Below are 13,450 nucleotides of genomic sequence, written 5' to 3' on the forward strand. Positions count from 1 at the left end.
ACTGAGGGATTTACAAGAGAAAAAAACAACGGTCACTACTGACAAGATATTCCAACGTTTAGTCCCAACCTTAAAAACACTGCCACGCAATTCCCATGATGCATCTGAATAGTCTCTTTTGTTAGACCTTCCCGTCTTTTAAACTCCACATGTCAAGTTTTTAAGCTAACACAGGCTTTCTGTTGAAAATTACAAGATGATAAGATGTTATTTACTCAAATATTAGAAATCCACCTTCAGAGCTACAGACGATATTAACGGCTTAAAACTGCTTCCACATGTGTAAATTAGACTAGAATATTCTAGTCCTGCCTTTAACTCTATATTTAACTCTGTCTAGAAAATAAAACATGTTATTAATAATAAATTGAAGTGAATATTTCTGCATGCAAGTCAGGTATTCTGCTCATTAAATCTAAATTGTTACATTGTAAATAATGTGCAGCCTGCTTTGGCAATCGTGTAGCTACTTAATCATGGCAGTGCATGCCAATGGAACTCATTTAAATGTGAGACACTTCCTGGTGTGACGTACATCCTCACGTCATATGGTCAGTGCCCCCTGCACTGCCTGGTGGTGCCCCGTGTCAGCGACTCTCCTTAATGCTCTGCGGTAAGAAATGCACCCATTTTGTGGAGCTCTCCATGTAAAATGCATTAGTTTGGACTATTAAGAATACATCTGTCGGTCAGGGCCAGCAGGTTACAGTCCATGTTTAGTGGTCCTGGACAAACAGTAGCCTCGGCCTTCACCTCCCTTGTAAAGTGATGGTTCAGCATGATGAGGGGTGAAGCAGTTGCAGAAAAGCGGCTTCTAGTGGCGTGCATGCAGGAAGCATCTTCCTCTAAGTTGCGACTCTAGTTGAAGAATGTTTAAATGTAATTAAAACCGGGCTTAGCTTTGTAATTTAGTGCATTTGGAGTTTTCTGTGCAGCTTTTGTCATTTTTTGCTTGTGAAAAACAACTAGAAAATTACAGCCGATGTTTGGAGCTGATTTCAGTGGAGCAGAAAATGAAGCCTGCCGCCAGCGGCGCTGCAGATCCTCCATCATCGTCAACATCGTCGGCAGACAATAGCGCAGGGAGGAGGAGGCAACACCGGGCTCCCTCGCCGGCCACAGCCCAGGAAGGGGCAACCAAGCGAGCTCCAAGACACCCAGGCAGGTCCAGGTCTCCTCTCCCCGCAGGAACGAGCAGACACATCGGCGCAAGGGACAGTTTGAGGTCCGCCGACGGAAGGGAGAGGGAGCCCGAGAGCCGCGGCGGTGCAGCTGTTCACCCGGATGGTGCTGAAGCTGATGTAGTCGGACCAAACAGGGCGGATGCTGCCGGGGACGATCCGAAAGATTCATCAGCGTCGGCCCGTCGCTCCGCTTTACGCCTGCCCTGCCTCAAAGGCGACTCCTCTCAGCGCCTGTTGCCCGGCAGAGCTTCGTCTTCTTCGGCAGTGAAAGGGAAGAAACCCGGAGAGGAAGGAGGCCGTAGGGAGAGGAGCGGCTGCGGCGCGGGCCTCGGTTTGGGTTTGTGGAGGGGAGGATGCTTGCAGGCTGAACTCATCCAGTTCCACCTGCAGAAGAGACTGAAAAGAAGCGGGGCGAGGATGCAAACCAAGACGGACAACATGGGGACAGAGGAGGCCGCTGCGGGAGAGCCGGAGCCGGCTGCAGAGGCGACAGAGGCGGGGTCCGTGACACAGCAGGACCAGGCCTTCGAAGACGAGATGGAGAGACTGCTTGACGAAAATGAAGATCTCAAGGTTTGATACAGTTTAGTTTTGTGTCTGGAGCTGTGTCATCAGAAAGGAATGATTATGAATATAGATACAAATGCACCTTCGCACCAGAATCCACTGCAAAACAGTCGAAATTAGATTAGATTGACCATGTTTGTATTGAAGCCTGTGGGCCCATGAAACCCTGAAATGGCACATTACTCTAAATTGTGTGTTTAGGAACCACGGATAAGTAAACATGATTTGATTTGTCTGTTGAACATCCTCCGCGTCTTCACAGAACATAAAGATTAGATTAAAATTGAAAATACACTGGCTACAGATGACTAATTGGTTATTGATCATATTGATCTGCTAGGATCAATTATATTTGTTAAAATGGGGGCCAAAGGGAGTCAACAACTGGGATTTGCATGTGCCATGTTGGTAGAAGACAGTGTTTGAAAATAAAATGTAAGCAATTCACATCCAGTCTTGAAATACATTTGAATTCAGATCATTTTGTGTTGTTTCTTCTTAAAATCCTGTGCACATCTCTAAAGCTGACTACATTTGGCTCGAGTCCAAAACTTCCATCACTGACTCTGCAGAGTCAAAAGTCGACCAAACGGCAGAGATTGTCCTGGTCTTAATCTTGACCGTCTCATAACTGTGACACACAATCTTTACTGCGCACCCACCAGTGTGAAATTGAGGAGATGAGGACCGAGATGGACGAGATGCGGGACACATTCTACGAGGAAGACACGTGTCAGCTGCAGGAGATGAGGCGTGAGCTGGAGAGGGCCAATAAAAACTGCCGGATCCTGCAGTACCGTCTGAGGAAGGCCGAGAGGAAGAAGCTGCGCTACGCCCAGACGGGGGAGATCGATGAGGAGCTGCTCAGGAGTCTGGAGCAGGACCTGAAGGTGCAGAGGGGAGGGGAAGGTTGCTCTGTGTCTGTCTGGGAGCCGTCCCAAAGGATGTGTATGCAAGCTTTTAATAGAGCCACTGCCACAGGGGAAAACATTGCCTTCAGAGAAACAATTGCCATGGTTGTAGCTTTGACTACTGTGCCCAAAGATAGTCAAGTTACGTGTTAAGAGATGATTGAAAAGTGAAGATTAAAAAAAAAAAAATCAGCAAAGCTGGTGTGAAAATAGTCTAAAATGATATCCTCGCAATAACTCAACAATGCAGGTAGCGAAGGATGTGTCTGTGCGGCTGCACCACGAGCTGGAAAAGGTGGAGGAGAAGCGCACAAAGACGGAGGAGGAGAATGAAAAGCTGAGGCAGAAGCTCATCGAGGTCGAGGTGACCAAACAAGCCCTGCAGAATGAACTAGACAAAACCAAAGAGGTGAGTAGACACTTACCCACAATCCACCTACATCACACGGCATTAACGAGCGCCACACAATCCACTTTGATGTTCAGCTAAAGCTTTTATCACATGACCTGTCACCTTTTTGTTTATGAATAGTGCACTTTATTCTAAATGCTTTCCTTCAAATTGCAAGTGGAGGAACAGTTGAACAAAAAGCTGCACAATACGCTCAAATACTGTACATACAGGCACACGTTAATGTTTCAGTATCCTGTCCTCCAACAGTCTCAAAAGAGAAGAGGAAGCAAGGACGTCCAGAAGACAGACAGGAAATTAGCACAGACTCCTACAGAGGTGAGAGGTGGTTGTTGTTCTTTTACCCTTTTTCCCTTTCTTGCATGAACAATCATGAGGACCAACATAATGGAGATAATCACCAGGAAGTATCTTTTTAAGGAACATCTGCTGTCCTGATTTAATTATGTATCTTCTTCCCTTTGGCCTCCTTGGTGCATATTTGTGAGAAGTCGTCAATAAGACTAATTAAAACTCCTGCAGGTTTCGCTTGCTTTTCACTTCGGAGCCACGACAGGCCAAAGCAAGGGCTCCAATCATTTGAAAGAAAAGTATATTTTAAATGAAAGCTGAGAGTTTGCAGAGCTCCAGGAATCACTTTAGACTTAGAAGACGTCAAACATCCTCTCGGTCCAATGATAGATAACGGTTTGGCTTTGAGAGACTGCGCTACAAAATCCTCTCTTTAATCTTAAATCCTTCCGTCTTTATGACTTATTGCGGAGACCGACTTTTTGAACTTCAGGATTACGTTTGAGCCGTTTCTACTCAAAGGCATTCACAGGTCTGTGTTGTCTCTTCGCTCCAGGAGGACAATGAGGACCTCAAGTGCCAGCTAGCTTTCATCAAAGAGGAAGCGGTGCTTATGAGAAAGAAGACGGCCAAGATTGACAAAGAGAAGGACCGTCTGGAGCAAGAGCTGCAGAAGTACCGCTCCTTCTACGGTGAGCTGGACAGCACCCATCCTAAAGGGGAGGCTGGGGGTCCGCCCACCACCCGGGAGTCAGAGCTGAAGCTCCGGCTCCGCCTGGTGGAGGAGGAGGCCAACATCCTGGGGAGGAAAATAGTCGAGTTGGAGGTAAGAAGCAGACGATGCCACCTGGGTCTAATGAGGGAGTACTACCCCAGTGGGAGTCATGTGAGCTTTTCTCCCCCCCCTCTATCCCACAGGTTGAGAACCGTGGCCTGAGGGCCGAGCTCGACGACCTCCGCGGGGAAGGAGAGGGCGCTGGAGGCTCTGGGTCCGGAGCGGCGGGTGGGCCCGGCTCGGGCCGAGGCCTCGGCGACGATCTGACGGAGCTCCGACAGCAGCTGCAGCTGGTGGAGGATGAGGCAGAGCTGCTGAGGAGGAACCTGGCTGACGTGGAAGATCAAAACAAGAGAGTCACTGCTGAGCTGAACAAGCTACGGTTCAAAGCCCACGAGGGAGGCGGCAGGCATGGGGGCGGAGCGGGAGGCGGAGGGATTGATGGAGCAAAGGCAGAAGCCCTGCAGGAGGAGTTAAAGGCAGCAAGGCTACAGATTAATGACCTAAGTGGCAAGGTACTACAAGTTGATTGATAATATTACCATTCATGACCTTTTTGAATGTATTCTGGAATTCTGTTTATGACTTTTCTAGTCATAGAACAAAAAGTATCTTGTTAAACCTCATGAAATTGTTGCTATATGTCCTGTTTAGAAGAAAAACAAATCAGATTTCAAATTGTTACTACTCTAACGTCTCTTTGTCTTCATTCAGGTGATGCAGCTGCAGTACGAGAACCGTGTGCTCCTCTCCAACATGCAGCGCTATGACCTGGCCTCCCACCTCTCCCTGCGGCCCAGCCCGAGGGACAGCGACGCAGACAGCGATGCCGGCGGTGCCACAAGTGGTCGCCGCGAGAGCGACGAGGACTCCACCTCCTCCCGCCTCGTCCCGCCACACCGCAAACGCGAGGGCCCCGTAGGTGGGGAAAGTGACTCGGATGAGGTCAGAAACACTAACGGAAGCAGCCGCTGCCTGACGCCCACACGGGGCCTCTACACCCCGCCAGAGGGTGCCGCCTCCTCCGCCCTGGCCCGCTTCCTGCCCGGTGGCCGGTGCAGCCTGCGCGAGAGGCAGCACATGACTGACATCCGCGCGGAGGCGGAGAGGCTCGCCCGGACCATCGACCGGCTCATCGCCGACACGGCCACCATCATCTCGGAGGCGAGGGTCTTCGTCTCAAACGGCGACCTGATGTTCGGTAGGGGAGGGGAGGAGGGCGGAGAGGAAGACGGGGGCAGGATCAGGGAACATGAGCTGCTGTATCGCATTAATGCCCAGATGAAGGCCTTCCGCAAAGAACTGCAGACCTTCATAGACAGGCTGGAAGTGCCAAGGCTCGACGACAGGGACACGGAGGAGCCACTGTCGGTGAGACATGCACTTTAAATGCTTATTGGTTGCATTAAAAATGTCACAAAGAGTTAAATGCTGATTCTGTTTCTTCCCTTTTCTCACTAAATCCATCCTCCCGGTTTGTCCGCTCGTCCTCCACCCAGATGTTCCAGCCTATCATTTTGCTCATCCTCATACTTGTGTTATTCTCTTCCCTCTCTTACGCCACCATCTTTAAACTAGTCTTTCTTTTTACTCTTTTCTTTGTTCTGTGATGTACGCCTCCCTTTATTCACATCATCCCGTATTGTTTTTGTTTTTTTTGGCTCTGTTGTTATTCTTTCCTCCCCGCATCATTTGTTGCCAAGGTAACCCAAAAGCACAGAAAAAGCTCAGCACTTCCCAAGGCTGCAGTCGCATTCAAGAGTGTGGCTGGATCCAACACTGGAGTCCACATTATCCACAACACATCGCTGTCCACATCTGTCCCCCCAAGAAGGTGAGTTACAAAGCGAACCCTATAAAAAGGGACTATTGATCGATGTGTCACAGATCTGATGTCCGTAGTGCTGCAGAACAAAATGTGTAAATAATGAAGATGACAAAGAAGCAAATAGAATCTTATTATTTCATATTGGACCACATTTTTAAGGGGCAAGATTGTTGCTTGATAGCAATCAACAAAGAGGTGCATAATATGTCCTCTGTGTATGGAAATGTTCCTTGTTTCAGGGTTTTTCAACCACTAACAGATAGTTTTGATTATAGAAGTTAATTCTTTACCACTGGAACAGTTAGTGTCACAACATCATTTCAACTCTAGGGTCCATGGAACTTGCTCAGGTCCAATTCACTGAGCAGTTACAGGACCTCCGTCCACGTTGGCTGTAGATGGATAAGATGTGTAAGATCACAAGTAAGATTACTAAAACTAGGACTAGCATATCAAGTAACAGTCTCTTTAAATTGTTTATTACAATTGGATGTGTCCTCTATGTCCTCGCACAAAGATGGAGTCACAAAACATGATAGACTCAGCCTTAAGCGTCCGAGTGTCAAGCACGACCCCAAGCTCCATCTTGAGTGCGTCCGGGCACATGGAAATGTAGAGTCTAACCACGTAGTGACCTCTGGGTCTGGACAAAGTGTATTAGTTCAGATTGTGTCATCTAGACACTTCAGTTATCACAAGAGAAATCTGTGGATGTCCGCTAAACGGCAATGACCCTTGATGCTAAATGTGAAGCTAGAGCCAGGAGATGATTAGCTTAGCACAAACACTGGAAGCATTGGGAAACAGCTAGCCTAGCTTTCACGTTTACATTTACAAGTTGATTGCTTTAGAGGTGCTGCTAGGCGCATTAAACAAATTATCTTTGAAGAGAGTCAGATTTCCTCCTAATTTCTATCTTTATGCTAAACCAGCTAGCTAGCTAACTGCTGCTGGCTCTAGCTTCACCTTTAGCAGACATGAGAGTGGTATTTATCTTGTTGTCCAAGTCTTGGCAAGAAAGTGAATAAACTTATTTTTATGTCTTTTTTTCTTTAAGCCAAAAGGCAATTGGACAAAAGCCTTCCATCTCCTATATTGCTGATGAAGACCATGAGATAAGGCCCTGCGAGCCAGTAAGTGGTCCATTAAGTTGATATCATCACACATGATTAGACAGACACTGTAGATGGAGTATGTTTCAGAAATGGAGGGCATATAGGGTTTGGCATTGCTTACATGAAGCTTAGAGATCACAGGGCTGTAAGGGAGGAAACCAAAATCACCTTGCCTCACCCTTTTATGTCCTGGTTTAACCTTGTTACTAAACATAGCCTAATTCATCCGGTAACAGGTTGTGAGTCGCAGTCGCTTCTTCTTAGGTAAAGTAAGGATACAGTTTGTTTTTTGTTCCCTCTCCTTAACTCCTGAAGAATTTGTCATTTATTAGGGAACATAACAGGTGGAGGAATAATGGTGATGATCCCGGGGCTTTAAGCTAAGAGCCAAATGTCAGATCTTGTCCGAGGGAGGCCCCCCAAAATTCCCTGCAGGAACACTGATTAGTAATTGATGGCGTGTCAGATGAACAGTAGCAACTGTCTTCAGACGTCACTGCAGCGGGAGGATTCAAGAACACACACACACACACACACACACACACACACACACACACACAGGTTCGGGTTACTCCAGGACAGCGAAGGAGAGTTCACACATTTTGGCTCTTTTGAAGCAACAATATGCCAGAAAATGTTGTATAACATTGAAAATGCCGAGACCACGTGACATTTAATGACTTACAAGTAAAACATTTTCCAATCATGCCAGGCATCCGCCTTGCAGTTTCCTTTTAGTGACTATACCTATAATAAAGATATTATTGACTATGACACATCATTACTCACCCTGTCACACACACCCATTTGGCATCATTTGGAAAAAATGATTTGCAGTGGGGCATGGTCACAAGACAAAATCTGCCCAAGCATCCCAAAGCAGAGTGGCAACAGAGAAGCCCATTGGCTGAGAGATTCCAGCAGCTGAAATAGCTATGTAAACACTTTCCCTCGCTCCGTGAGCCCCCAGTAATTATAGCCAGGATGCCGGTGACGACAGTTGTCCCATCGAGACTTCAAATGGCGGAATAAATTTGACATTATGATATTTGATCCCGGCTCCAATGGCGCGCCCACGTAAACAGTGGGGAGCGGTATAAAGGCCGGGTACCCCGGCTGGAACAGAAGTTGTTTACCCTCTGGCTCAACGCTCCGGACTTAACCCCGACACCGAAGGGGTAACTAGAAGAACTGGGGGGCCCTTTAAATCCAGTCAGCGGGGGTTTACGTAACACAGCAAAGGGGGAAGCACCGGAGAGAGGGGACCTGACAATTAGGCGCAGAGCGGAGTGAATCCGTCGGAGAGGCCGGAACGCACAGCGCAGGAACTTAGAGCAGGCTGAGGATTTATACTGGAGCAGTGAAAACCTTTATATTGAGAGAGGTAAGAACAGCTGAAATGGCTGTAATTCAAATTTCTTATGGTTTAGTGCCATGTGGAACGATGCAATTTTAAATTAATTGTATATAATTAATTGTATCCAAAATATTAATACAATTTAGACTGCCTGACTTCTCTTTTGTCATGTTTAGATTTTTTTTAATTTAAATTGTATTAGTCTTTATTTATTTTGAACTCATTTATTTCTATTATTTTGGGCCGTCATTTTTTTAATGTTTTGATTTTGTCTCTGACGTACATTCCCTCTCTCTCTCTGTCCCTCACCCATGCGCACAGGCCATGCAGCCAGTTTACTATGCATAGTTACAAGATTATTAATATCTCTCTACTCTTGCATCACAAGTGGGAGGGAATCGGCTGGTACATTCGTGAACTTTCGACAAGGCTACTTGTCATATTTAATGACGCAATGACGACAACAAAGCAAGGGGCTGCAAAAATAGTTAGGCTATTAGTGCTCCCATTGGAACTCAACGCCACCATGTGACTAATGAATGTTGACCAGCGCACTGTTACAGTGTTTGGGGATCCATCTGAGATACAGTACAACACAGCACAGTGGACATTTCGATGTTGAACCCTTTTCATTTGAGACACTTACGTTTTTTTCCCCCATGTGACGAGGCAGACTGGATGTCAAAGTGACCAAGAGATGTCATGCAACACTCTTGTCCACACGTGCTGTGTTGGTAGGCTTACATGCCTGTGAATTTTTTAAGAACTTGAAAGGAGAGGAATGTCTGATCTTTGTGAGGGAAGAAAGTGCCATAAATACAAGTAATTAAACAAGTAGAGACGAGTAGAAATGACTCAAACTTAATGGGATTATATAGGTTTCACTTTAGATTTAACCTCAGTTGGGTGTCATTGCCACTGATGCAGTAGATTTTATTATGCCTTGATTGAAAACGTTGAAACAGGTTGACCAGCATTATAAAAAAGTGAAATAAAAAGATTCCCGCTTGTCTGAAGAAACACTGAGATTTCAAAATCATGTTTGGGGCTAAATGACACAGAAACACAGAAAAATGAAGTATTCATCCTCTTTTTTTTTCTCTGTCTTTATAGGGTTTCCAGGCCATCGATCCCTCCAACCCTCAGTGACCTCTGACAGGAAAGTGGAACAGGAGAAAGGGGAAATTGCCATTTAAAGAGGCCTCAGGGAATTGAACGGCCTGCGTCATGGCAGCCATTGATCTGGAGCGTGGGCTGGAACACAGTGGCCGGGCCTGGGGGAAGGAGAGGCCCGAGCTGATGGACAACTTTGACTCAGAGATGCAGGAGTGGGAGGACCAGCTGCAGGACATCCAGAAAAAAATCGAAGAGGTAAGATTTCCCATAAAAAACTGTTTCAAATCCATTAGAGACTTGACCAAGTTCATTTCCAAAAAAGGTGATTTCAAACTGCCGTTTGCCCAGAAAACACATTATTTTACTGTATTTAATGCATCATATATTCCATAGCTGGGTCTATGCAGTGTGGACTTCATGTGGATTAGTGTGACAGTGTGTGTCAATGAATGAAAATTGGACTTCATAATGTGTGAAAATGGGATTTGAGGAGCAAACCAGTGTTTTAAGATGTACTCTTAAACTGTCAGCATCATCAACAGTCTCCTCTTATTGATCTCTTCTGTACAATACTACACCTAATGATGTAGAAACATAGGGTTACATTCAGTAGCTAATTCTGTTCTACACCTTTAACTGCAGAATGGAGTAATTCAGGTTCTTACAAGAAAGATAAAGAAATTCAGCATCATAGAATCTCTAAGATGTATTTAGGAGTTTTAGTTTATCTATGATCCAAACGTGGTTGAATCAGATATGCTAATGGTTTTGTTTCCAGGTTAGGAAGTGCTCCCGTAGTCCCTTGAGTGTGTGTTAATTGGTGTGTGTGTGTGTGTCTGTGTGTGTGTGTGTGTGTGTGTGTGTGTGTGTGTGTGTGTGTGTGTGCACCATAATAAACTGTTGGCAGCACCCCAACTGACTCAACCTCATGGCCTTGTTGGAGCAATGATACAGACAAATGTTAACAAGATAATTAAACTGTGATGTGCCGACAGACTTGCTGAACACACACACACACACGCTCACACACACACACACACACACACACACACACACACACACACACACACAGAGTCTGAAAGTGGATACGAAAGGAGTATGAAGGGTTGCGCTGGGAAACAGATGGTTGTGCAGAGTGAAATAACATGTGCTGATCATAAATATAGGCCGTGTAACGATTTTGTGATAAGACTTGTTTGTTGTGTAAACCCAGGTCCTGCTGTTTTTTTTTTTGCGTGTAGTTGCGTACAACATGTGCATGTCGGAGGTTGTTCATGTTTTCTTCCGTTTCCATTTTCCAGTTGTACAATGACGTTCAGGCCCGCAGAGGAGCAAACGATGTCACTGCTGACAACCAGAAAAATGGCGGCGAGCTGGAGTGCGGCCTGGGGCACCACGGCAGTGGTCTTTTTGCGGCCGGCCATCACAGCAAGAATCACCCTGGACCTATAACTGTGCCACATCACTATAGTAACGGCTGTAACTATAGCCCCAGTGGGTACAGCTACCCCGTGAGTCATCAGAATGGCTACGGGTATTGCGCCGCCAACTCGGAGATCGGAGACTTGTTGCAGGATTATTTGGGGCAGGGCCAGCAAATGAGCCCAAAGAACAATAGAGCTCGCCACGTGGTAAGTGAAGGCAAATCATGTCGTTTCCCTTTCTTGTGCCTCTTGCACATCGTGAGGAAACCAGATATGTGGATATGATACGAGTCAAAGCTGGGGTTCAGTCAGGAACATATATGGATTACAGTTAGCTGGTTCCTTCCAGTCTGCTTACACAGACAGACCACCAGATAGGAGTTAGTTTCACATTCTTTCACCGACTCCTGACAAAGCAGCCAGGAAGAAAGACAAGACGTTAAACTGTTTCCTGTTCCACATGAGAAGCCGTTAAAAGAACAGTGGAGTAGTTTTAGCAGTGATGATCAAGGGTCAGCTTTAATGCTTCTAAATATAGCAGATGGAGGTTGATTTTAACATATATTTATATTCCTCTCAGCGCTTCAGTGACACAATCAAGGTGAGCCCGGCAACAGAGATCAGAAAAAGCTCTGGAAATGAAAGGTAAGTGCACTGCAGCCACATTCATGAACCCATCATATGCAGAATGATGCGAGTTGAAACACCTGTTAATCTTATTTCTGTTTGTTTCGGTTTGGTTCAGGCTCGGTCAAGAACAGCCTTTGGCCAGTTTCGAACAGACTGAAAACAGGAAGAACCAAGTGTCCCACATGAAGAGCTCCCCCAACAAAGAAAACACAGGAGCCAAGCCCCCTCTCGGACAAAGGGATGCTCCTGCTGTAACACCGCGCTCACAGCTGCCAGTCACAACAGCCGAATCTCCTGCCCTGGACAGGAAGGCCTTTGTTCCGGGCGTCCTGGGAGACAGGAAGTGCGGCAGCCCCTCTGTCCTCAGGAAGTTTGGAGCCATGCTTCAGGAAAACGAGGGCAAAATGCTCACCGAATCAGGGGTGGTGACACATCAGGGGCCGGCACAGGAGCCAAAGTGTCCCACCCCGGGCTGTCAGCGCAGAGCTCTGGGAGCCACTGCAGTCGCCGGCAAGGCGCCCGTGCGCGTGCCTACCCAGAAATGCCAAGCAGATTCCGACGTGCTGACAGCCGAGATAGAGCCTGGCCAAGAGTGGGGGTTAGCATCAGACTCTGGTAGACAGAACCACAAGGATCACAGAGGAGCCTATAGTGGTTCAAAAGGGTCCCAGCGGTGTCCCCAGCAGTCCCAGAGGAGATCACAGGTGGCGGGGAGCCCAAAGATAAGACCCAGGGCTAACAGCGGGGCCGACAGAGATGGAGGACTGGCTCAAGGAGAGAGAGCAAGGAAGCCCGCATCCCAACATGTGGAGCCCAAAATGGACTACAGGGTCTTAAGTGCTTCCTCTGGAGCTCAGAAGATCCAGAGGGGCGGGTTAGCGGGACAGGAGTCGGCAGGTTGCGGCCGAGTGAGGGATGAAGGACTTATTGAGCTGCTGGACATGCTGGAGATCCAACACGAGTACAGCTCCAGTCCCAGAGCAGCACACACAGCTCACAGACAGGATCCACAACAGGTAGGTGTTGTTTCTGCTTCTTTATTGGAGTACGTTTAGCTTACCAATTAACGCAACTTGTGTTGGTGCTGCACAGGCTGACGCGTGTCCCGTTATGTCTCTGTCCAGGTAAACCCGGCCCAGCTGTCTCCAGCCGATCTTAAGAGGAGCTTCTCTCGTCCCGCACGACCGGCCAACCAGCGGCCTCCTTCCAGGTGGGCCGGCCGCACCCCTACTGCCATCATCACCACCCCGTCAGGCCCCATCTACTGTCCCCCAAACCCCCTGACTCGCCCCCCTAGCCCCATGACCAGAACACCTAGCCCCGCTCTGAAGCACCGGCCTCTCATCTCCTATTCTCTTCAGACTGAGACCGTTATTATGTGATCCTTGCCTCCAGGAAAACACTCTCTCTGTAAATATCGAAGACTTTTCTGTGAAACAAAGTGCTTTAAGAGAGTTAAAGAAATGCTTACTCTCATCTTGATGCCCCGATCAAGATGGAAAAAAACATCCACGACATTCTCCAGTGTTGCTGTGGCTTTTTGCTTCGTCTGTGCTGAAACCTTTGCCAACACATCAACGTATTGCTTAGTTGCAGTTCCCCCCCCCCCCCCCCTTTTATCCTCTTTTTTTGTATTAAATTTCAGGTGTTTTCTGTATAATGAGATTTTGCATGCAGCCCTAGTTTGAGGGTGCATGCTCACGTGTTTAATCCTCATGGTTGCCAGGTTGAATCAAATTCAACCTGGCAACCAGGAGGAGTAACTCTGCTCCCAGCAGCAATCTGCTAACCGTCAACAACAGTGTGTTTTACTCTATCATATTGTCAAAGTAATATATTT

General features: G+C 47.1%; 1 protein-coding gene across 1 annotated transcript; it reads left to right on the forward strand.

Annotated features, from left to right (window-relative positions):
* Positions 1-579: 579 nt before the first annotated feature.
* Positions 580-9,651, forward strand: LOC137871184 (microtubule cross-linking factor 3-like). The gene is made up of 11 exons (XM_068708856.1): positions 580-613; positions 970-1,757; positions 2,417-2,641; positions 2,913-3,071; positions 3,324-3,392; positions 3,922-4,191; positions 4,284-4,655; positions 4,855-5,511; positions 5,640-5,974; positions 7,026-7,101; positions 9,554-9,651. Exons 1-9 carry the CDS (start codon positions 604-606, stop codon positions 5,748-5,750), a joined length of 2,661 nt encoding a protein of 886 aa, XP_068564957.1. The 5' UTR covers positions 580-603; the 3' UTR covers positions 5,751-5,974; positions 7,026-7,101; positions 9,554-9,651.
* Positions 9,652-13,450: the final 3,799 nt, after the last annotated feature.

This window comes from Cebidichthys violaceus, unplaced genomic scaffold (genome assembly GCF_023349555.1).
Source record: "Cebidichthys violaceus isolate CVI_PGR_0920_01 unplaced genomic scaffold, fCebVio1.0.p SCAF_14, whole genome shotgun sequence".
Lineage (NCBI taxonomy): Eukaryota > Metazoa > Chordata > Actinopteri > Perciformes > Stichaeidae > Cebidichthys > Cebidichthys violaceus.